This window comes from Pteronotus mesoamericanus, unplaced genomic scaffold (genome assembly GCF_021234165.1).
Source record: "Pteronotus mesoamericanus isolate MK-2021 breed Mesoamerican mustached bat unplaced genomic scaffold, CSHL_Meso_final contig_24, whole genome shotgun sequence".
NCBI lineage: Eukaryota > Metazoa > Chordata > Mammalia > Chiroptera > Mormoopidae > Pteronotus > Pteronotus mesoamericanus.
In genome coordinates this window covers 9,425,059-9,449,184 of record NW_026555100.1, presented here as the reverse complement: position 1 = coordinate 9,449,184, position 24,126 = coordinate 9,425,059, and the positions used below count along the sequence as shown (strand labels likewise).

At 37.0% G+C, this 24,126-nt stretch overlaps 1 protein-coding gene across 2 annotated transcripts in view; it reads left to right on the top strand.

Annotated features, from left to right (window-relative positions):
* The first annotated feature begins 13,195 nt into the window (after positions 1-13,195).
* The window catches only part of VPS26A (VPS26 retromer complex component A), a 31,110-nt gene continuing 20,179 nt past the window's right edge, over positions 13,196-24,126 (top strand). The window contains exons 1-2 of one of the 2 annotated variants that reach the window (XM_054572686.1): positions 13,196-13,280; positions 18,260-18,409. In XM_054572686.1, the coding sequence (XP_054428661.1) occupies positions 13,278-13,280; positions 18,260-18,409 (153 nt within the window). In that variant the 5' untranslated portion in view covers positions 13,196-13,277. Of the gene's footprint in view, positions 13,281-13,522; positions 13,625-18,259; positions 18,410-24,126 lie in introns of those variants that run through there. The other variant, XM_054572685.1, reaches the window with a different exon arrangement.

Genomic DNA, 24,126 nt, shown 5'->3' with positions numbered 1-24,126 from the left:
TTTGCCCCCTTCCACACAGCCCCCAAACCCCGTTCCCTCTGGCCATCACCACACTGTCTATGGGCTATGCATATATGTTCTTCGGCTGATCCCTTCACTTTCTTCCCTCCAGTCCCCTCTCCACTCTTACAGCTGTCAGTCTGATTCATGTATCTATGCCTTTGTTTCTCTTTTGTTCATTAGATTCTGCATATAAGTGAGATCATACGGTATTTTTCTTTCTCTGCCTGGCTTATTTCTTTTAGCATAATAATCTCCAGGTTCATCCATACTGTTGCAAAAGGTAAGATCCGCTTCTTTTTTACAGCTGTTTAATATTCCATCGTGTAAATGTACCACAGGCTTTTCTATCCACTCATCTACTGATGGGAACTGGGGATGTTTCCAGATTTTGGCTATTAAAAATAATGCTGCTACGAACATAGGGGTGTATGTATTCTTTTGAATTCGTGTCTTAGTATTCCTAGAGTATATTCGCAGAAGTGGAATCACTGGGTCAAAAGGCAGTTCCAGTTTTAACTTTTTGAGGAAACTTCATACTGTTTCCTACAGTGGCTGCACCATCTGTATTCCCACCAACAGTGCACTAAGGTTCCCTTTTCTCCACATTCTCACCAATGCTTGTTGTTTGTTGATTTATTGATGGTAGGAATGAGGTGAATCTAGGTGATCTATCCTACATGATAACTTGACTGCAGTTATGCTATTTAAGAAGAAACACACAAATCTTGGAAACCCATAGCTCAGGCTTTAAAGAGGAATGAACATCTCTGATTTCAGCAGCATTCACCCAGACCTGATAATCAAAAATGTCCCCAAACATTGCCAAATATACATTGGGGAGAAATATCCTTCCCTCTGGAGAACCACTGCATTAAACCATGATTATTTTTGGACTAAAGTCTTATCAGTTGTGTTTGCACCTTATAAAGGTATTGTGTGGTTTATAATTTTTTGCTGGTCCATAGGAACTAGGAATTTTACTATCGTAATCATTCAGCTCCTTGACATGTGATTGGTTGCAGAGGAAATTACATCAGTGATTTATGCACAAATCTACATTTGTAAATGTTTATATGTTGATTACTGGATGTTTTGTTTATCTTCAAAAGGATAAAATGCTAATAAAATAGGACTTTCAGAGAAAGGAGAAAGAACTCTTGGAAATTAAAAATATCAAAGCATCTATTAGTTGTCTATTGCTGTGGAATAAATGACTTCAAATTTAGTGGCTTAAAACAACAATAAACATTTATTATTTCATTGTCTCTAGGGTTCCAGTTAGGGGGTCTCTCATGAGATTGCAGTTAGGATGTTACCTGGGACAGCAGTCTCCTGCAGATGACTGGGGTGGGAGGGTCAGCTTTCCAAGATGGCTCGCTCACATGCTTGGCAGATAGTGCTAACTGTCCATAAGAAGCCTCAGTTCCTCCTTATGTGGGCCTTTCCACTGAGCTACATCTCATGGCTGTGGACCCCTTGGAAGGTGAGTGATCCAAGAACGAGCAAGTGTCACAAGCAGCCTTGGAAGTCACACACAATCACTTCTACCTTATTCTGCTAGTTGCATAGACCACCCATAGTAGAATTTGAGAAGGGGCTATACAGAGGTATGAATCATTGGGTGCCACCCTAGTAGCTGGCTACCATAACACAATAATAAAAAATAATTATAAGGGTTGAAATTTAGAATTGGGGAACATTACCTAGAAAGGAAAACAAAAAGACAGATAGATAGAAAATAGAGAAGAAAAAGTAAGAAAATGATACAATCAATCCAAAAAGCATCTCATTGTCATAAATCAAATATGACTGGCAATCCAGAAAGACAGAGGAAAGAGATGGGAAGAAATTATCAAAGAAATTTAGCAAGATTGCAAGATACAAAGTCAATATAGAAAATCATACACACATATACATACACACAAGTATTGAGCAACTGGAAAATAAACTTTTAAATTCCACTTAATACAATAGTGTCAAAATCTAAGAAATAAATGCTTAGGGGTAAATTTTAAACAAGGAGCAAAAGGACCTCTACACTGAAAACTACAAAACACTGATGAGAGAAATGAAAGACCTAAATAAACAGAGAAATATAGCATGTTCATGGATCAGAAAGCTTCATACTGTTAAGATGTTAATGTCCCTAAATTGAGCAATAAATTCAACTCAATCCCAATAAAAATCACAGCAGCTTTTTTTGACAGAAGTAACTTAATGATTCAAAAATTTATGTGTAAATATAAAGAACTGAGAACAACAAATATATTCTTGAAAAAGAACTAAGTCGCTGTAACTGTACTTCCTTACTTCAAGGCTTACTATTATAAAGCTATAGTAATCAAGACAATGTATATTGCATAAAGATAGACGAAAGGAACAATGAAGCAAAATAAAAAGTACAGAAATAGATCCATAATTATATAGTCAATAGATTTTTGACAAAGGCACTGAAAAACTTAATGGGAATAGTAAATTATTTTCAACAAATAGTGCTAATACCATGTGGATACAAATAAGCCCTCAGACCCTACTTCACATTATTTTATTTCTTTTTTTAAATTATATTTTATTGCTTGTGCTATTACAGTTGTCCCAAATTCTGCTCCCCATCCCCCTCCACCCAGCCCTCCTACCACTCCCTCAGGCAATCCCCACACTGTTGCCCATGTCCATGGGTCATGCATATATGTTCTTTGGCTGCTCTATTCCCTGTGCTATACTTTACATCCCCATGATTATCCTGTAACTACCAATTTATATTTCTTAATCCCTTCACCTTTTTCACCTGTCCCCCTGGCTCCCCTCCCATCTGTCAACCATTAAAATGTCCTCTGTATCTATGATTCTGTTTCTGTTCTGTTTGCTTATTTTGTTTTTCAGATTCAATTGTTGACTAGAAATGTATTTATTGCTACTTTATTGTTTATATTGTTCAAATCCTACTTCGCATTATTTTCAAAATTTAATTTGAGATGGATCACATACCTAGATGGAAAAGCCAAATTCTTGGGCCATCCAAAAGTGTTATTAAGAAAATAAATAGGCAGGCTGGAGACTGGGAGAAAATATTTGCAATTAATGCATCTGATACAGATATTTAATAATAAAAATAATCAATATATTTAATAAACTATAACTCAATAATAAGAAGTCAAACGTCCCAATAAAATATTAGCAAAACTCTTAACAGACACTTCAAAAGGGAGGTATCCTAATGGCATATAAGCACATGAAAAACTGCTTGATATCACTAATTATCAAGGAAATGCAAATTAAAACCACAGTGAGATAACCACAAACCCATAAAAAATGGCTAATATTGAAAACATTGACAACACCAAATGTTGGCAAACATGTGGAGATACTAAACGTTCATATATTGCTGATGGGAGGGTAAAAATGGCACAACCCACTTGGAAAATTATGTGTGGTAGTTTCTTAGAAAATTAAATATATACCTACCCTACCCCGCAATTCCACTTTAGTTATATTTACAAAAAGAACTTGTACATAAATGTTAATAGCACTTTATTTACAAATCAGATGTTCATTAACAGGAAAAGGACAAATATTCGGTCATCTATTCATACAATGGAATACTACTAAGCCATAAAAGAGGAAAAATGCTAATATATAGAATAATGTAAATGAATTTCAAAATCATTATGCTTCGCAAATGAAGTGAGACACAAAAGAGTACTCGCATGATTCCATCACCATGCCACTAGAGAACACTCAAAGCTAACTAATATTGAAAAAAATAAAAATAGCGGTTGTTTCCAGGAAATGGGATTGAATGAGAGGATATAAGAAAGTTTTTTGGGGTTGATGGCTACATTCTACAATTTGATGGAGGTATGGATTAAATGAATGTATGCATTTGTCAAAACTGATCAAACTGGGCACTTAAGATTTACACATTTATGAGATGTAAATTATATCTTTACATACATAAATTATATATCAATAAAAAAGAAAAGGGGACCAATGAGATAAAATATTAAGTATGAGTACATTTAAGAAAAGAACTGTACAAAGTCTGTCTGGAAAAAGTCCAGCCATTGTTAATATAACTAGAATGCTTTGTGTGACATCGATGTAACCTGCCAGCCAAGGAGAGTGGACTGGAACGTGCATACAGAAACAATGATGACTTCACTGTACTAGTTAGCAGGGGCAATAGACACCTCTGAGTGAGCATGTGTACTGTGTGGCCGTCACATTCAAAATGACTGAGCCAGTAGAGCAATGAATCTGCATCAAATTTTGCATTAAGCTTGAACATTCCTCCACAGAAACTATTTAGATGATTCAGAAGGCCGCAGCTATGGGCAAGTGGTAATTTGGCAGCTTCATCACAACAACATGCCTACTCACTCATCACATCTCCTGTAGAGGTTTTTGATGAAACATCAAATCACTGAGGTGACCTAGTCCCACCTACAGCCCAGATTTGGTGTCCTGTAACTTCTGGCTTTTCCCAAAATTAAAATCACCTTTGAAAGGGAAGAGATTTCAGACGGTCAATGAAATTCAGGAAAATACAACAGGGCAGCTCATAGTGACTGGGAGAACTGTGTGAGGTCCCAGGTGTCTAATTTGAAGGGGACTGAGGCATCATTGTCCTATGTACAACGTTTCTTGTCTTGTGCCTTCTCCAATAAATGCCTCTATTTTTCACGTTACATGGCCGGATACTTTCTGGACAGACATTTTATCTTGTGAAAGATACATTTGGCATTTACAATGGTAACTCAAAAAAGGAAATAAGAATATTTATCATGATTACAGCAGCACTGGCTGAAGATTTTAAGCAGACTATATTCTATTTGGTCTGGGAGGTTAAGAGAAAAAAAGTGTTTTTCTACATGTTGACATGCTTTAAATTAGATTTTCTTCTTTTCTTTATTTTTTGTCATATTTTTTATTTGATTCTTTATTCTTAGCTCTGGTTGTCAACTCTGCAAATAGTTACTCCTTGACATTCTCACAATTATTAATCTGACTTTTTAGTCTTCATGAATTTGAAAGAATGGCTATTTTTCTCCTAACTGGTTTCTGGTAAATAGAGGCTCAAATTATATTCTCAGCTAATATTTTTTAACCTAAACCTTGTACTTTTGTTTGTGAAAGTAAACACTCATTAGTTAATCACATTTTCTCCTTAATTCTTTTTTTACAAAGGGAAAATTTAGAAATGCCATTGTCCTTGCCTGGGAAAACACTGTACTTCTCACAACCTAGCTTTAGCTTTCTGGCTCGCCAAATAAAAAAAATAAGTAGATAGGTAGTTAATTCACTTAATAATTCTGTTGTTCCTTGCATCTATTACAGTAGCACAATTATTGGGTTTTGATCAGTAGAATAAATAATTGGTAAAAATTGGCCCCTGGTGAAATGTTTGCCAGCTCTTATTTACACTTGGCTTTACCAGTGTTTCTTCACTGCTGCCACTTTTATTTATTCTCTTTGATGTGTTGAAATTTAAGCCCCCAGACTAGAGTAGGTAGGAACCAGAATAGCTGTCAAGGTAATAAGTGAATCTTCTAAATGAAAAAAAAAAAACTTCTTCTTTAATTTATAATGTCTTATTTCACGAAGACTTGCATTGTTTTTACTGTTTTCTTCTCACAGTTTGAATGACAACAATACCAGTGTCACTACAGCTATGAATAATATACTAATACATAAAACAACTTTTAAATAGTTTTTAGAAATCACTGGACTTTATCCAAATTTATCTGGCTTATTAAATGTGCTTTTACTATAGTCTGATTCAACGATTTTTAACCATTGTGCTACCGTGGGCACACTGGCATGTCACAAGAATTTTTAAAACATGCAATATCTGACTATTTAGCCAGGAGCACTGACCTCTTTTCACTTAGATTGTCAAATTTAAAAAACGACAAAAGCCAACACAATGGTAGCCGTCTGGTATGAATGCCCTGCCTTGAACCTTAAGTATATAGGTCATATAATAGAGTTGCATCTCATTGGTCATGTTGCCTAATAAGGTTATGTCTGACTGCATAATTTTTGGAAACAGAAATCCTCATATACAATTATAGGCATCTGATTTTTTTTCCACTTTGGAGTCACTTTGGAGCAAAAAATGTAGGTTATTACTTTTTTTTGTAAGTCAGTAAAATTATACCTATCTTTTTGTCAGACGGGCAAAAATGTTTTTTTGTTTGTGCTGCAGAGGTTTAGCAATTTAGTTTATGTGTGCTATGAAATGAAAAAGGTTGGTAATTGTTGGTGTTATTTACTAATGTCCAGTGGGCAGTATGAAAAAGTTAAAAATGATTCTGTACTGGGAGTTAAACATTAGCATTCTACATTAATCAGTCACTTGGCCCTAATTCTAATAAAATATAAAAGTTAAACTAGTTGATCTCCAATTACATCTACAGTTGTAATTAAAAATAAAAACAAAATATTTATTGTGGTTTTACTGACTTTTAGGTGTTGTGGTTGATTAGAGAGGTAGGTGTGGGATGAGACTGCAGCTTTTTGCCTCTTCTCTAAGTCTGGTAGGAAGATAGCTTATACTCAAAGGGAATAAACAGAGTGCTCTGTTGGAATGAGGATGGAAGACAACAGTTCTCTTCACGGTTATAAGGAGGTACACAGGCAAAATCATAATGTGTTGTTTTGAAATGCTGACCCAATAATCCTCCTGGTTCTGGAGATAAGTAAGAGAGCAATTATCTGTGGATTTCCTCAAACTCAGTTGTTCTCTAACTGCACCTCATCCTGTGTTACTTAACTGTCCCTGTTATTCAATAGGCTTCAGTTACATTATCTTTCCATTCCTGGAAAGAATCAAGCCTTTTCCTAGTTCAGGACCTTTGCATTAGCTGCTCTTTCTGCTTGGAATGGACTTTCTTCCTTCAGTGCTTCTGATAGGTGACTTATCCTTTCAGATATCAGTTTAAATGCCACTTTCCTACTACCTATCTAAAAATAGCTCTTTTCAGTCCATTATGTCACCATGTTTATTTCTTTTCAGTGCTTTTTTTAAATTTAAAATATGTAATTACTGTCTCCTAACCATTTCCTACACTAAAATGTAAGCTCCTTAAGGGCAAGAACCTCATTATTCTTATTTTTGCTACCTGGCTCCATAAACACAGTGTACAACACCTGGTATTTAGTGAGCACTCAATAAATATGTTTAATTAACGTATGTGAGGATTCATGAATGCAAATGTCTGGCTCCAGGAAATACTCTCAGTTTCTCAATTGAGACTGCTATAATGAACACAATCTAAGAAGTGGGAAACACAAAACATCTTTCTCCTTTAGTTTATCCTTTTTTCTTTACAGTCTTAGATAAAAAGGCTTGTATATGTTTCATTTCACATTTTATCTATATATTATAATGCTGACCTGACCATCAGCAATAATAGAAATAAATTTTAAAACTTGTATTAAGATGTTGCCTCACTCTACTAAATAGGGATTTTACAGATACACAAAGGAGCACATTTAATCACAATGTAAGGCCAATCACGGATCACCATTTTCACAGAAATTTCTGTGAAATAGACTTTGCTTAGAATTTTTGCAGCTAAGTTTATGAAGGATATTGAGATGCAATTTTCTTTCCTGTAATGTCCTTGTCAAATTTTGGTATCAGGATTATGCTGACCTTATAAAGGAGTTGTGTTCTCTCTTCCTATATTCTCTATGAAAGTTTGTGTAGAAAACTTGGTATTAACTTATGGTTAAGATGGAGGCATAGGTAAACACAACTCGCCTCATTGCACAACTACAGCAAAATTACAATTTGATTACAAAATAAATATTACCTAGAACTGTCAGACAATCAAGTTGTATGGAAGTCTGACAACCAAGGATTTAAAGAAGCCACATTCATCCAGATGCATAGGACAGGTGGAGACATGCACGGAGAGACACAGAGAGGTGCAGCGGGTGAAGAGGCGTGGAAAGGTTCGGAGAGACGTGCAGAGATGTAGAACAGGCCATCCCACACCCACTTGTGGTGGATAAAAATCAGGAGGGATAGCTTGGGAGTGAGGGATCCCAGTCCCAGACTAGACCACCCAGTCCAGGGTTCCAGAGCCAGGAGGATCTCTCCAGAACTTCTTGCTGTACAAACCAATAGGGATTGGGGTAGTGAAAGAAACTACAAGATTCTCAAGAGACTCCTCTTAAAAGGCCTACAATGGACTCCGGACTCATTCAGACCACCCCGCTCTGGGATTCAGCACGAGGACAACAGCTGGAAATGGCATGTGGGAAGAAACTGAAGAGACTGGAAACAGGGCAAGTGCCTGGAGACAGCTTCCTCCCGGGCAAAACTCCAGAGACCAGGCAGCGGCATTGTGCCCTCTCCAAGGCCTCCCCCACACAGAGCCACAGAGTGGGTTGACCTATCCTGGAGATTACCTAAGGCTCAGCCCCATACAATTTACAAGTGCACTTTTCTACAATTGGCCATGCTACTAAGATAGGGAGTCAAAGCAGCTCTACCTAATGCACAAAAACAAACACAGGGAGGCTGCCAAAATGAGGAGACAAAGAAATATGGCCTAAATGAAAATACAGAACAAAACTCCAGAGAAAGAAATAAACAAAATGGAGATAAGAAACCTGTCAGATGCAGAGTTCAAGACTCTGGCTCTAGGAACTCACCGGGTACTTCAACTGCGTAAAAAAGACAGAGGCAGAAATGAAGGTTACATTAAGTGAAATAAAGAAAAATCTACAGGGAACCAACAGTGGAGGGGATGAAGCTGAGAATCAAATTAATGATTTGGAACATAAGGAAGAAAAAGTCATTCAAACAGAACAGCAAGAAGAAAAAAAGAATTATAAAAAAAAACAAACAAGGATAGGCTAAGGAGCCTCTGGGATATCTTTAAATGTAAGTACATCTGAATCATAGGGGTGCCAGAGGAGAAGAGGGAGAGCAAGAAATTGAAAACTTATTTGAAAAAAATAATGAAAGAAATCTTCCCTAATTTGGTGAAGGAATAGACATGCAAGTCCAGGAAGCACAGAGAACACCAAACAAGATGGTCCCAAAGAGAAGCACACCAAGACACAATTAAAATGCCAAAGGTTAAAGGGAAAGAGAGAATCTTAAAAGCAGCAAAAGAAAAGCAGAGAGTTACTTACAAAGGAGTTACCATAGGACTGTCAGATGATTTCTCAAAAGAAAGTTTGCAGGCTAGAAGAGACTGGAAAGAAGTATTTAAAGTGATAAAAAGTGAGGACCTACAACCCAGATTACTTTATCCAGCAAAGCTATCATTTCACATTGAAGGGCAGGTAAAGTGCTTTCCAGACAAGGTAAAACTAAAGAAGTTCATCATCACCAAACTATTATTATATGAAATGCTAAAGGGAATTATACAAGAAAAAGAAGATCAAAACTATGAATATTAAAATGGCAATAAATTCACAACTACCAATAACTGAATCCAAATAACAAACTTAGCAAACAAGCAGAGCAAGAACAGAATCATAGCTATGGAGATCATAGGAAAAGGTGCAGGAATTAAGAGGTACAAATTGGTGGGTACAAAATAGACAGAGGGATGTTAAGAACAGTATAGGAAAAGGAGTAACCAAAGAACTTGTATGAATGATCCATGGACACAAACTAAGGGGGAGGGATTGCTGGAGGGAATGTGGGTACTGGGTGGAGGGGGTCAAAGGGAGAAAATTGGGGCAACTGTAATAGCATAATCAATATATTAAAATTTTTTTTTAATTAAAAAAAAATCCTGGTATTATTTCTTCCTGACATTTTGGTAGAACTCACCAGTGACCTCTATGGCCTAGAAATGTTTGGGGGTGGGAAGGTTCAGTTTAACTGATGTAGGACTGTTCCGAAGTTCCATTTTCTCTTACGTTCATTTCAGAAAGTTGTGTTTTATGGAATTTGTTTATTTCCCCTAAGTTGTCAAACTTAGAGGCATAGAAGTTGTTTATATATTCCCTATTATTCTTTTGATGTCTGTAGGATCTTAAGTGATGTCCTCTTTTTCATTCCTAATATTGTTAATTTGTGGTTTTTCCCTTATTTTCTCAATTGCTAGGGGCTTATTAATTATTTAACCTCCTCAAAGAACCGACTTTTGGGTTTCTTCATCTTCTGTGTTTGCCTATTTTCTATTCTATTGACTTCTGTCTTATCTTCATTTTTCTTTCCTTCTACTCTTCTTATTTTCTTTTTGTTGTGGTAAAAAAAATGCATAACATAAAATTCCCCGTCTTAACCATTTTTTAAAGATATTATTTATTTTTCAAGAGAGGGGAAGAGAGGGAAAAAGAGAAGGGGAGAAATATTGATGTGAGAGAGAACCATTGATTGGTTGCCCCTTGCACATGTCCTGACTGGGGACTGAACCCAAAACCCAGGCATGTGCCCTGACTGGGAATTGAACCAGCAACATTTTGCTTTGCAGGACAGTGCCTTAACGTACTGAACCACACACATTGGTCAAGGCCCATCTTAACCATTTTTAAGTGCAGAGAAGCATTAAGTATGTTCACATTGTTGTGAAACAGATCTCCAGAATTTTTTCATCTTGCAAATCTGAAACTCTATACCCATTGAACAACAATTCCCCTTTCCTCCTACCCCGTATCTTTGGTAACGACCATTCTACTTTCTGTTTCTATTAATCTGACTACTTTAGCTACCTCATTTGTGACTGCTTATTTCACTTAGCATGATGTCCTCAAGGTTTGTCCATGTTATAGCATGTGACATGATTTTCTTCCTTTTTAGATAGAATGATATTCCATTCATCTGTCCATTAACATTTGGGTTGTTTCTACTCTTTGGTGATGGTAAATGAACTCAAGTGTTCGTACATGCTATAAATATTGAGATCCTCCTGTCAATTTTTTCGAGATATATACAGAAGTGGGATTGCTGGATCATACAGTAGTTACATTATCAATTTTTTGAAGAACCTTCATACAGTTTTCCATATAGGCTGCCCCATTTTGCAATCTTACCAACCATGCATAAGGGTTCCAATTTCTCCACATCCTCACTCACACCTATCTTTTTTAATACTAACCATCCTAATGGATATGAGGTGATACCTTGTGGTTTTTGTGTGCATTCTCTGATGATTAGTGATGTTGAGAATTTTCTCAGGTGTTTGTTAGACATTTTTATATCTTTGGGGAAATGTCTATTCAAGTCCTTTGTTTCATCAGGTTATTTGATATTTTGCTATTGAGTTATAGAAGTTCTTTATATATTCTGGATACCTTATCAGATACATGCTTTACAAATATTATATGCTATTCCATAGGTTACCTTTTCACTGTTAATCCTTTGACGCACAAAAATTTGATGTATTTCCATTGGTCCCATCTTTGGTACTCTTGCCTGTGTTTTTGGTCTCGTAATAAATAAATCATTGCCAAGTCCAATGTCATGAAGGCTTTCCCCATGTTTTCTTCTAGATTTATAGTTTTAGGTCTTATGTTTGGGTCTTTAATCGATTTTGAGTTACTTTCATGTAAGATGTAAGAGAAGGGTCCAAATTCATTCTTTTGCATGTGGATATCCAGTTTTCCCAACACTGTTGAAGAGACTGTTCTTTCCCTATTGAATCATCATGGCACCTTTATTGAAGATCATTTGAGCATGTAGGTGAAGGCTTTTAATTTTTTAATAGGCCTTATTTTTAGAGCCGTTTTAAGTTCTCAGGGAAACTGAGCAGGAACAATAGAGTTCCCATATAACCCCTGCTCCCTCCACATGCTAATATGCTTTCTAAAAGCCTCCTCATGTGAATTTAGATCACTGATTATTAAATCTTTTTTCTTCACAAACACATGCATTTTAAGCTATGGGTCTCCCTCTTAAAACTACTTCAGCTGCATCCTATAAATTCTTATGTTGTATTTTCACTATCATTTAGTTGAAACTATTTTTCAGATATTAAAAAAAATTTTGATTTTTAGAGAGAGGAAGGGGAGAGAAACATGAACCCCACTGTTGCACTTTAGTTGGTTCCTGTGTGCCCCAATGGGGATGGAACACAGGACTCTGGAACACTGGGAGGATGCTCCAAGCAAGCAAGCAAGCAAGCAAACCAGGCTAGGGCTAGTTGACCCTATTTTTAAAGTTCCACTTACGTCTTCTTTGACAGAGGTTTAGAGTTTTGTTGCTTAGTTTCCAAATATTTGTGGGTTTTCTGGCTTTTTGTTATTTCTAGTTTAATTCTATTGTGGTTAGTGACATACTCTAATTTCAAGCCTCTTAAATTTGAGACTTGCTTTATGGCCCTGCTTCACAAACTTGATTTTGCTACGATGTATTATTATGGTGTATTCAGACTCTCCCCCTATACTCCCGCGCTTTTGTTGTGTAGAATGCACTGTGGTGGTAAAACTGTTTTGAAATCCTAAAACAGTATTCCATCACCTGCAGGTCCTCCAGCCTTACACTGGAGTGAGTGGGATGAGGTTAAAGCCAGAGTACTCCTTAGGAGAGTCATCGGACTTTTTGGGAAGGCTTTTCCCCCACACGGAATGGCAAGGCAGTGCAATCGATCTGAGAGCCCTGTACCTCGGGGTGGATCATTCGTGGTCCACGTACTTTAGGAAGCAACGTGTGTGATAACCCCACCATTTTTTCAATTGGTCGTTTCCTCAGAAGCAACAAAGCTAACAGGTTCTCAAAACCCAGTTCTCAGCGAGAGAGGTATCTAGGTAGAGTTCGAGAAAGGTGGAGGGATGCGTCATCTCTGCATTAAAGACAGCACGTCTGTGGCGAGGCCTAAGGAAGCACGACCTGGAGTAACACCTTCCTTTCCCCTCGGGGGCCAGTAAACCATCCGCGGACAGCGCCTCGGGAACGAACCCTCCCCACCTCCCTCCTTTCCTAGCGACTCAGACTGGAAAGAGGAAGCTACTAGAGCGAAGAAGCCAGCCAGCAACCGGCCGTCACGTCACGGAAAGGAGCAGGAGGAGGACCTGGGGGCCTACGACAGCACAGGCCCCTCCCACTTTACGACATCCCAGTGCCTCACCCCCTCCGCCGCAGGGTAGAGCACGAGGCCCCGCCTCCAAGCGGCCCTCTAGCACTACCAGGCTGGCCAGTAAGGCGGGGCGAGAGGCCTAGAGAAGGCCGGTACGGGAGGAGGGGAGAGAAGGCAGGCAGAGGTCACGTGCGGTCGGCGGCCCGAGGTCACGTGACAGCGCGGGGGCTGGGAGTTCTGAGGAAAAGAGTGAAGCTAGGGGTACGCGGCGGCGCGGCTCTGACAATGGTAAGTTCGCGGCGACCCGTTCGTCTGCCTCCAGCCCTAGCTCCGGAGCGCGCGGCGGGACGGCCAACGGCGGTCCCGGCGTCGCGGAAGGGGCCGTGGGGAGCGGCAGGCGGGCCAGACTAGCGGGGCCGGTTAGGCCTGTCGGGCGGGCCTGGCGAGGTCAGGGAAGTGCGGACGGCGCCGTCTCTTCCCGCTCTCGGCCAGGCCCTAGCACCTGCGGGAGGCGACGCGCTATCCTGGCAATGTCGGAGACTTTGCCCGAGTTCCTCGATCGGCTGCGGGGGCCCTGGTTGGTTACTCGGACCCCGCCTCTGCGGGGGCTCGCCGCCGCCTCCCGTTCCAAGGTAGCCAGTCCCTCCGCTCTTCCCGGGCAGCTTCGGTTTCTTTAACGTGGGGCGACGCGTGAGTCACCCAGTTCCGGACTCGGGGGAAGAGGACGTGGTCACTTTCTTTCAGGGTGTCTCTAGCTTGATAAACTCCGTGATTTATTTATTTCTTTAACCTGAGTATGGTGACATTCTGAGAGTTCTGGCTCCAGTTAACGTCTGATGTTGACACTTGTAGAATGAAAGAGAATAAAGAAAAGGACTTTGGAATAGGGGGCGTTTTTAACTCAAAGGACCAAGTTTCGTGCCCGCTGGTTTAAGCACTGGTTCTCATTTCCTTCCCCAAGCTATTTGTAGGAACTTAACGCTTTGGGATGTTGAAATGGCCTAGGGAATAGAGGGAAGGAAGACTGTTCTATAAACACTGTGGGAATCAGAAGCGTGGGCACGATGGCGTTTAACCTTGTGTGTGCTGGCAATCTCTGGATTCGATTTCATTTGGCTCATTTTATGGTAGTATTCGTTTATTCGTTTCCTTTAACAGGCATGTGTTGAGTGTCTGCTGTGTGCGCCCCTTATACAACCTGCTTTCCCGAAGCTCACCACTTCAATAAGCTGCATGATACTTTTGGCTTAAGACCAAGCTAGATTTATTTTTAAAAGTTACTTTGAATAAATATAAGAAAAGACAGACATGTTCATTCTTAAACTTGGAGCCTCTTTCCCTTTCATACAACAAATAATTGCTTAGGTATGTCGAGACGCCCCCAGCAAGACTGAAACAGCTATTGTTCTTGTAGTTTACAACCTAGAGTGAGATACATATTTGCATATTTATTTGTTTAACGTGGAAATTGCGGTTGTGTGATAAATACTAAGAAGGAAGTGTTGAGGGACCTTGCCTAGTCAGGAGTTAGGGAAGTCTTCAGTTGAATAAAGTTTGCAAAGAAAACTTTAAAAGGCCTTCCTCTTGTTTGCTTGCATTTAAAATCGTTACTTCTAATAAGTTTTTGAATCATGTTCATGAACAATTTTATTTTCAAGTTAGTCGTCAAACTAAATTCTAAGGCTTTATAACCTCGAAATGTGCACACTTCTAATATATGTATGAAAATTTGCTGTTTCATTGCTGTGCATGGGCTAAGTGAGTAAATTTTGAGAGCCTCCCTTCACTCACCTTGAGTTGCATGTCTTTACATCCACTGGACCTAGTGAAATTTCTTCAGTGAGAGCTAAAAAGTTTGCCTTTTAATGTAGCTACATGTAATTTTGCTAAATGGTAATACTCAGTATTGGATTTAAAAAGTAATATGAACAATCTTAAATTAACCTAAAGGCAGTGGTAGGAGATTTAAGCCATGGTTAGATAACTGTAAAACAATTGTTACAATGTTTTTAATAGTTATATACTGCAGTCTAGTTATTTAAAGGCTACTAAGTATTGCTCCTGAAAATCTTGTATTCTAAATGCTTACTTGAAGATATCTTTTCGAGAAAAACTGAGTAGTCTTTCACTTTAAAGATCTCAAAACTGCCCTCTGTAATTTCAGCAAAAATCTTTGTTAATGCATCCTAAACCTATTTATAATTTTTATTCCCTTCTTCAAGTCTTCACCATCCTAACAATTCTGTATTTTCTTTCCTCTTTACACATGAGAAGTATTTAATTTGTGAATAATGAAAAATTTTTAATTTTATGACTTTTTGTTTGAGATGAGAGAAGATGCACATCTTGAAATAAAAACTTCAAAGACAGACTTGGGGTAAAGAATTTTTCCATTCAACTCCTTTAGAAGGAAAACAAAGACAAACTTTTCTCTCAGATATTTTTTCTTCTCTGTTGTCTACTTGTTAAATATAAGACATTCACAATTTTTGGAGGCTTTTAGTAAGACTAATTCATTTTTGATACATCCTAGTGTAAAAAACTGGATGTTAACCCAGTGCTAAATTCTCAAAGTGTCATTAACTAAACCTTGTTAAAGCATTATAGTTGTTTCTCAAGATGGTACTATTTTGCATATACAATATGAGGTTTTTAAATCTCTCCCAGTCTTACTATTGGGTTGGCCCAAAAGCCCATATGGTTTTTTTCCGTAAAATAAAATACACATTTTTCATTTTTCACCAATAACTTTATTGATTTGGATATTTTGAGTATGTCAGCTACCTCCTGCATGATATAACGATTGTTTTCTGTTAATGTCTCAATTTGATAGCTGTCATCTTCAGCTGGTCTACCTGATTGTGGAGCATCATCCAGCTGGAAATCTCCAGCACAAAACTTCACAAATCGAGTTTAACACTTTCCATCAGTCACAGCACCTTCTCCATACACTGCACAGATCTTTTTTTGCATTTCAGTTGCGTTTTTACCTTTCTTGAAATAATAAAGCATAATATCCTGAAAATGTCACTTATTTTCTTCCATCTTCAATATTAAAATAGCTACACAAAAATTCACCAATTTTGGTAAGTTTTTTAAAAAATATATAAGCTGATATGACAACTGCACAATATAATCTAACAAAATTGTTTTGAATGAAGTTAAAAGCAACTAAGCGCTGCTAGAGCCATCTTATAGAAAAAACCAAACTTTTTGGCCAACCCAATATGTTGATTGTGTTGAAAATTAAGTCTACTCTTAGTTTTTAGGTATGAAATATTTAATGGACACAGAAAATAATAAAAGATGACAGTTTTTACACATTTTAAATGGGAATTTTAAATTTTTATGTATTGTGTCAAAATAAGACTTTAATTGTAATCATGTTAGTTAATTGTCAAGTTTTATAAAACAAGTCTTTTACATTTTAATTAGTGGCAATTGTAATATTTATTTTTGATTACTTGATCTTTTAATATCAGCCTTCAAATTCGAAGTTCTGCCCTTGGTGTGGCTCAGTGGATTGAGGGCCGGCCTGTGAACCATAGGGTTGCGGGTTCGAATCCCAGTGTAGGGAATATGCCTAGGTTGCAGGCCAGGTTCCCAGTAGGGAGCATACAAGATGCAACCATACATTGATGTTTCTCTCCCTCTCTTTCTTCCTTCCCTTCCCTAAAAATAAATAAATAAAATTTTTTAATAAAAAAAAAAGTTCAGCTGTATGTCTTTGAGTAGATACTTAAGCGGTGTAATTGCTGGGTCATGGGATATGTTTATCTTTAATTTTAACAGATAATGCCAACTATTTTGTAAACAGGTGTTCCAATTTATACTATCACCAGCACATTGAAGGATTTTAAATAGGATGATCAGTTTATGTTTTTAAGAGATCACTGTGGTTGTTAAGGCAGAGTAAGTAGGGATAATGGATAACAGGGTAAGAGACTGTTCTCTGTAAATTCTTGTTTTATTTATTTTTATAGAGAAGGGAAGGAGGGGGAGAGAGAGGGAGAGAAACATCACTGTGCGAGAGAAACATTGATCAGTTGCCTCTCGCATGTACCCCGACCTGGGACCAGGCCGTAACCCATGTATGTGACCTGACTGGGAATTCAGCCGGTAAACTTTTGCTTTGCTGGATGACACCCGATCAACTGAGCGATGCCTGTCAGGGCTGTACATTTTTTAAAATACTAGAAAATTAGCTTTTGTTAGTGATAAAACTAACTCACAACTGTATCTGATATTGGAATTATTAATGGGTTTTGTATTACTAATATGCTTTGGCATTCATAAGCAGTTTGTCTCATAGGTCTATCATTTTCAGGGTTTACAGAAAAAGGCTTATACGTTTTCTTTGTAAAATTAACAAATTTAATTACTCCCTCCCATTAGAGTGTTTTCTTTTTCTTGAAGGATTTTATTTATTTATTTTTAGAGAGAGGAGAAGGGAAGGAGAAAGAGAGGGGAAAAAAACATCAGTGTGTGGTTGCTTCTCACACACCCTGTACCAGAGACCTGGCCCGCAGTCCAGGCTTGTGCCCTTACTGAGAACTGAACTGGAGACCCTTTGGTTTGCAGGCCCACACTCAGTCCACTGAGCTGCAGTAGCCAGGGCCCATTAGAGTACGTTTTATTCCAGGGGCTTACACATCTTGTTCAGACTTATATAGCAGTAGATTTTACAAGAAGTAGTACATTGTAATAATTCATTTAAATTTGTACAAGCAATTTGGATTTAGGAGTTCTTCTGTGATGAATGAAACTTATATGAGTATAACTAAAGGTAACTTTTTAAATCCAGATGTTAAGAATTTTTTATTTGTTATATGTATTTGCTTACTATATTTTGTGGTGTATAATAATGCACTTTTGCTCAAATTTTTGAGGGAAAATAAGGATGCACATTATACATAGATATAATGAATACATACCATGGGTGTAATAATACCGTGTATAATGCGCACCGAAACGTGGGTGTGCATTATACACAGCAAAAATGATATTTATAGTAGTTACCTTTGGAAATGATTGAAATTATAGCATGTTTTAATTTGTTTAGTTTTTGTTTTTTATTGAAAATAATAACGAATATATCCTAAGTGTACAGTATTAACTGTATTACATATTTGTATTAAATTTAAGTTCTTACTTCCTATGAATCCACAGATTTGCAGTTTCTTTAACTGTAGGTCATAGGTAATTAAATTTGAATTACAAAACAGTGGCTGACAAAATATCATTAGAGCATTTTTCTTGTATTTCAGAGTTTTCTTGGTGGCTTTTTTGGTCCCATTTGTGAAATCGATGTTGTCCTTAATGATGGGGAGACCAGGAAAATGGCGGAGATGAAAACCGAAGATGGCAAAGTAGAAAAACACTATCTTTTCTACGATGGGGAATCTGTTTCAGGAAAGGTAAAGCACATGTTTGTAGGATGCTAGAATTAGTCATCAAAGTGGTCTGTGAAATTTGAATGATTTTTATTGGAGATGGAATTCTTTTTTCAGAAGGTCAGCTAAAATTCTTGATTCATTAGAACATTTACAAGAAAGATTCTTTTTTAAAAAGATTTTATTTATTTATTTTTAGAGAGAGGGGAAGGGAGGGAGAAAGAGAGGGAAAGAAACATTGATGTGACAAACATTGCAGCAACAGGCATATGCTCTGACCAGGAATCGAACTGGCAACCTTTTGCTTTGCAGGATGATGCTCAAGCAACTTAGCCACACAGGTCAGGACTATAGGAAAGATTCTTAAACTGGAAGGGTTACAGGGGCAGAGTCTAAATTTAATTGTGTGCAAAATTTTGTGTATTTGTGACTATCTGCCTCAGATAGTTTCTCCAGTGGAGCTGCAATCCATGCAGTTTATTTCTCCTGTAACATGAGGTTGAGTTATAGAGATTAAGGATAATTCTCTAGTATACTCTTCTAAAAGTTTCTTTCTCATTCTTTGTAGCTTATCTTTCTGTACTACTGCCATGGTATCTCTCATTTCTTGGTACCCTGTAAAGGACTTAAGTACATTTGGAATGTATCTCTACATGATTAGATACATTTATGATACCTTCTATAAGGTTTCACTTTCTCTCCTTTTCCTTATCAAGTGATGTATAAAGTTCTTATATTTTAGGGAATATGATCAATATTCATTAGTCTGTGATACTCAGGAATGGTGATACCATAGACAAAATGAAGCCATAACACATTTGAAATATTTTTTCTAATGTAACATATGAGAGTTTTTCTTCCCTGCTTGTTAAAGTAATATAGACACATATTAGACAGTTTGGAAAATAACTGTCTATAATCCCATCATGGAAAGAATTCACTGTTAAAACCTGGTATGCTTCTTCCTAGACTCTGCATTAATTAATGTTTGTATAGAGTATATTAAGCATACTTTTTCCCTATTATTGGATATTTAAGTAGTTTTTATTTTTCAGATGGTTTGTATAATCTGTCACAATTGTAATACAGACGTCTATATATGTAAATTTTTCTCCAAATTTCTGTAGAATACAATTGATAGAAATTATTCCTGGAAGTGAGTTTTTGGACCAGAAGACATGAACATTTGAAGGGTACTGACATATGTTAATCTGGAAAATTTGCATCAAATCACATGTCCATTATAATGACTTGTTTCACCCAAAGGAGCATTGAATACGATGACTTTTTAATCTTTGCTTTGTGATAGGTACAATGATATTATCCTTATTAGTATTTTTTTGGTTACTATTATGGATAGGTTTAACTTAGGTTTTTTAACCATTTTACTGCATTGGCTCTTCTGGTCCTTTGACAAATTCTATTGCTGACTTAACATTATATCTGAAATAAAGGTTTAGGTTTTCAACTTTACTTCCCTGGCACTCCTTTAAAAAGAGAGGAAGAGAAGAGGCTTGAAAAAGAGCAGACAAAATTATCAAAAGGATGGAACATGTCAAATGAAAGAGTAAATAAAATAGTTTTTGGTCTATAGAAAAGAAGACATTAATATGGTAGGGTTGGAGAGGTAGGGATACCAATCTAGTACCAATCCAGTCTTTCAAAGGAGAGATTGAATCTGTTAATATCTCAGATATTTAATTTATAAATATGACACGTAAATAAATATCTCTACTGCTTGGTTAAAAGCTTTTTAAAGTCAGGGAATCAGTGTGTGCTTCTGTATTCTCCATAAAGTATAATTTATTTATATAATAGGCTCTCACTGAATGTTTGTGACTTGTTTAAGTCTAGTAGGGAACATTCCGTATTTGGTTTAAAGTACTCTTCTGTCATTTAGGCCAATTAGGCTGATGTTTATGGAATAAATAAAGGAAGAAGGGAATATTTAAGGAAATAACAGCTACCTCAGTATGGTTTTTAAAAAATAGCTTTAAAAAATAAATTCAAGTTAAATTTTTTGAATTGCTAGGGATTCTGTGTAGGCCTAATCAATAATTATAGAGTACATTTAAAAAAATGATAAACCACTTACTGGTAAATATTTTGTTCAAAGGGTATTATATCTGTATTCTGATTTATTCACCTGAGTTGTTTTCATTTTTAACCTTTTTATTGTGAAATAAAATACATAAAAATACCACACAAAACACATTATTATAAAGCATACAAGTATTTTCTTATAATCGTCATTCAAGTCAAGAAGAACTTTGCCAGCTATCCCATATGTTTCATCCCAAACACAGCCCCTTCCCCTCAAAAGTAACCACTATGCCAACTTTTAAAATAATAAATTGTTTTTCTTAATTGTTTAGTCTTGCTCCTTTAAAAAAAAATTGATATGGCATTTAAATCTCTTTTAATCTCAGGTTCCCTCTTCATGCCTTTCTTTTCCTTATAATTTATCTGTTGAAGAACCTGAGCTGTTTGAACTGTAGAGTTCTCTCTGACGGCATTCTCATGATGTAGTTGTTGCCTGTTAATTGGCAGCTGGATCCAGAGGCTTGATCAGACTCAATTTTGATTCTTTTGGCAAGAATACAGGTGATGGTGTGTGTTTTTTTTTCATCAGGGGTATGTGACATCTAGTTTTCTGTTTTTCTTTTTTGCAATTCTTGTAACTTGTTAAGATTGATTCCTGTCATACTTCTGGAACAGGTTATTAAATACGATTTATGAGCACTTTGAAAAGAAAGCTTAACAGAAAAAGAAGAAAAGCATTGGTTATCTCTGACCCAGCATGGGTCATTAGGAACATGTCTTACCACACTAGTCTGGGCTTGCTGAAATGTCTGGGTATAGAGTTGGGAGGCCTAGCCTTGACTTAACTACTGTTTTAGTAGGTAACTCTGGACAGTCATTTAACTTTCTGGATCTCACTTGTAAATTGTTAAGGTTGGACTGAATCATTATTGGTTTCCAAACTTGACTTTACATTGTAGGATTCTCTGCATGAAAATACTTCATATATTAGATATAATCTTGGAGACCTAGGAGGTCTGACATCCCACCCAAACAAGAATAATTTTTTTAAATGATATTTCTGATGTGAGCTTCTGTAAAGCACACCTTTTCTTTTCAGATTTTTAAGAAGACTTAAATTTTTTTAGATCAGTTTTAGGTTTACATTTAAATTGAGAGGGCGATACAGAGATTTCCCATGTAGTCCCTACTCCTACACTGCATAGCCTCCCCACACATCACGTCACTCCCCAGAATGGTGTATTTTTTACCAAGGATGAACCTACACTGGCGCATCATAATCACCCAGAGTCCATAGTTTACCTGAGGGGGTTCACTCTTGGTGTTCTCTCTGTGGTTTTGGACAAATGTATAGCATATATCCATTATAATATCATACATTGCCCAAAAAATCCTCTTTGTTCTGCTTATTCATCTCTCCCTTGCCTGCAGACCACTGATCTTTTTATTATCACCATAGTTTTGCTTTTTCCAGAATGTCATGTAGTTGAAATCACCATATGTAGCCTTTTCAGATTGTCTTATTTTACTTAATAATATGCATTCATTTCATCTGTGTCTTTTCATGGCTTGATAGCTCATATCTTTTTAGTGTTGAATAATACTTCATTTTCTGGATGTACTATAGTTTATCCAGTCACCAACTGAGGGACATCTTGGTTGCTTCCATGTTTTGACAATTACGAATATAGCTGCTGTAGACATCTTTATGCAGGCTTTTATAAGGACATAAGTTTTCAACTCATTTGGATAAACACCTACAAGTGTACTTGCTGTATCATATGTTAAGTCTGTTTTTAACTCTATAAGAAACTGCCAAACTGTCTTCCAAAGTACGGCTACCATTTTGCATTTCTACCAGTAATGAATGAGAGTTTCTGTTGCTCTGTATCCTTGCCAGAGTACAGTGCTGTCAGCATTTTAGAGTTTACCTAATAGGTGTGTAGTAGCATATCATCGTTGTTTATAATTCGCTAATAATATGATGTTTAGCATCTTTTTATATATTTGCCAAATGTGTATCTTTGGTGACATGCCTATTCAAATCATTTGCCTAATTTTTAATTGGGTAAATTTTGGGTAACAGTCCTTTATCAGATGTGTCTTTTGCAAGTATTTTTCCCCCATCTATGGCTTGTCTTCTTAGCTTCTCATTTTCTTTATTGTTAAATGGTGTTTTGTTTTTTTACTGACATCTAATGAAGTTATGCAACTTTTTATATATTTATTGGCCATTTGATATCTTTTGTGAAGCACTTATTCAGGAATTTTTTGGCTCATTTTTCGACTAATATTTAGGGTGTTTTTGGTATGTGTTTTGATGAGTTTTTTATGTTTCTCATTATAGAGTCCTTTATATGTATTGTAAATATCTTCTCCAATTTTTAACTGGCTTAACTTTTCACTATATTAATGGTATCTTTTGCTGAACAGTTCTTAATTTTAATACATTACAGATGTTATGTTTCCTTTAAAAAATAGATTTTATTTACTTATTTTTTGGAGGGAGGGTGGGAGAAAAAGAGAAGAAACATCAATGTGTGAGTAAAACATTGATTGGCGATTTTGCATTGCATGCCTCCAACTGGGCAGCTGGCCCACAACCCAGGATGTGCCCTGAACAGGAATCGAACCTGCAACCCTTCTGAGTGTGGGACGATGCCTTACCCACTGAGCCACCATCAGTCAGGGCTGTTTCCTTTCTGTTAGGGCTTTTTGTGTCCTATTTAAGGAATCTTTGTCTACCTTACAGACATGAAGTTAATTTCTCCTGTGAATTGTTTTACATTTAGATCCTCAGTTTGATATTAGGAGCCAAGGCTAGTTGTTGTTGTTTTGTGTTTTGTTTTGTTTTTTTTTTTGTAAGTGTGCATATCTAACTAACCCAGGACATCTATTGAAAAAGCTACTGTCTCACACTTGTCAGAATGGCCATCATCAATAAATCAACAAACAAGTACTGGCGAGGATGTGGAAAAAGGGGAACCCCTTTGCACTGTTGGTGGGAATGCAGATTGGTGCAGCCACTATAGAAAGCAGCATGGAAATACCTCAGAAAATTAAAAACGGATCTGCCTTTTGACCCAGCGATTCCACTTTTGGGAGTATATCCAAAGAAACCCAAAACACTAATTCAAAATAACATAAGCACACCTGTGTTCACTGCAGCATTACTTAAAATTGCCAAGATATGGAAGCAGCCCAAGTGTCCATCAATAGATGAGTGGATAAAACAACTATGGGACATTTACACAATGGAATTCTACTTGGCTGTAATAAAGAAGAAAATTTTACCCTCTGTGACAGTGTAGATGGACCTGAAGAACATTATGCTAAGTGAAATAAGCCAATTAGAGAAAGACAAATGCCATATGATTTCACTTGTATGTGGAATCTAACAAACTGAACTAACAAAACAAAGACTCATAGATGCAGAGCGGATGACAGCTAATGGCAGGGGTTAGGGAGTAGAGAGAGTGAGCAAAAAGGAAAAAGGACGCATGGACATAGTCAACAGTGTGGTGATTGCTGAGGGAAGGGGCCTGTAAGGGGACTAAATGGTAATGGAAGAAAAATAAAGATTTTTTAAAAGCCATTCTTCCCTCCACTGCACTGCAATATCACCTTTGTCATAAATCAGAGATTGTGTGGGTCTACTCCAACCTCTCTGTTCTGTTCCATTGATCTGTGACATAGAA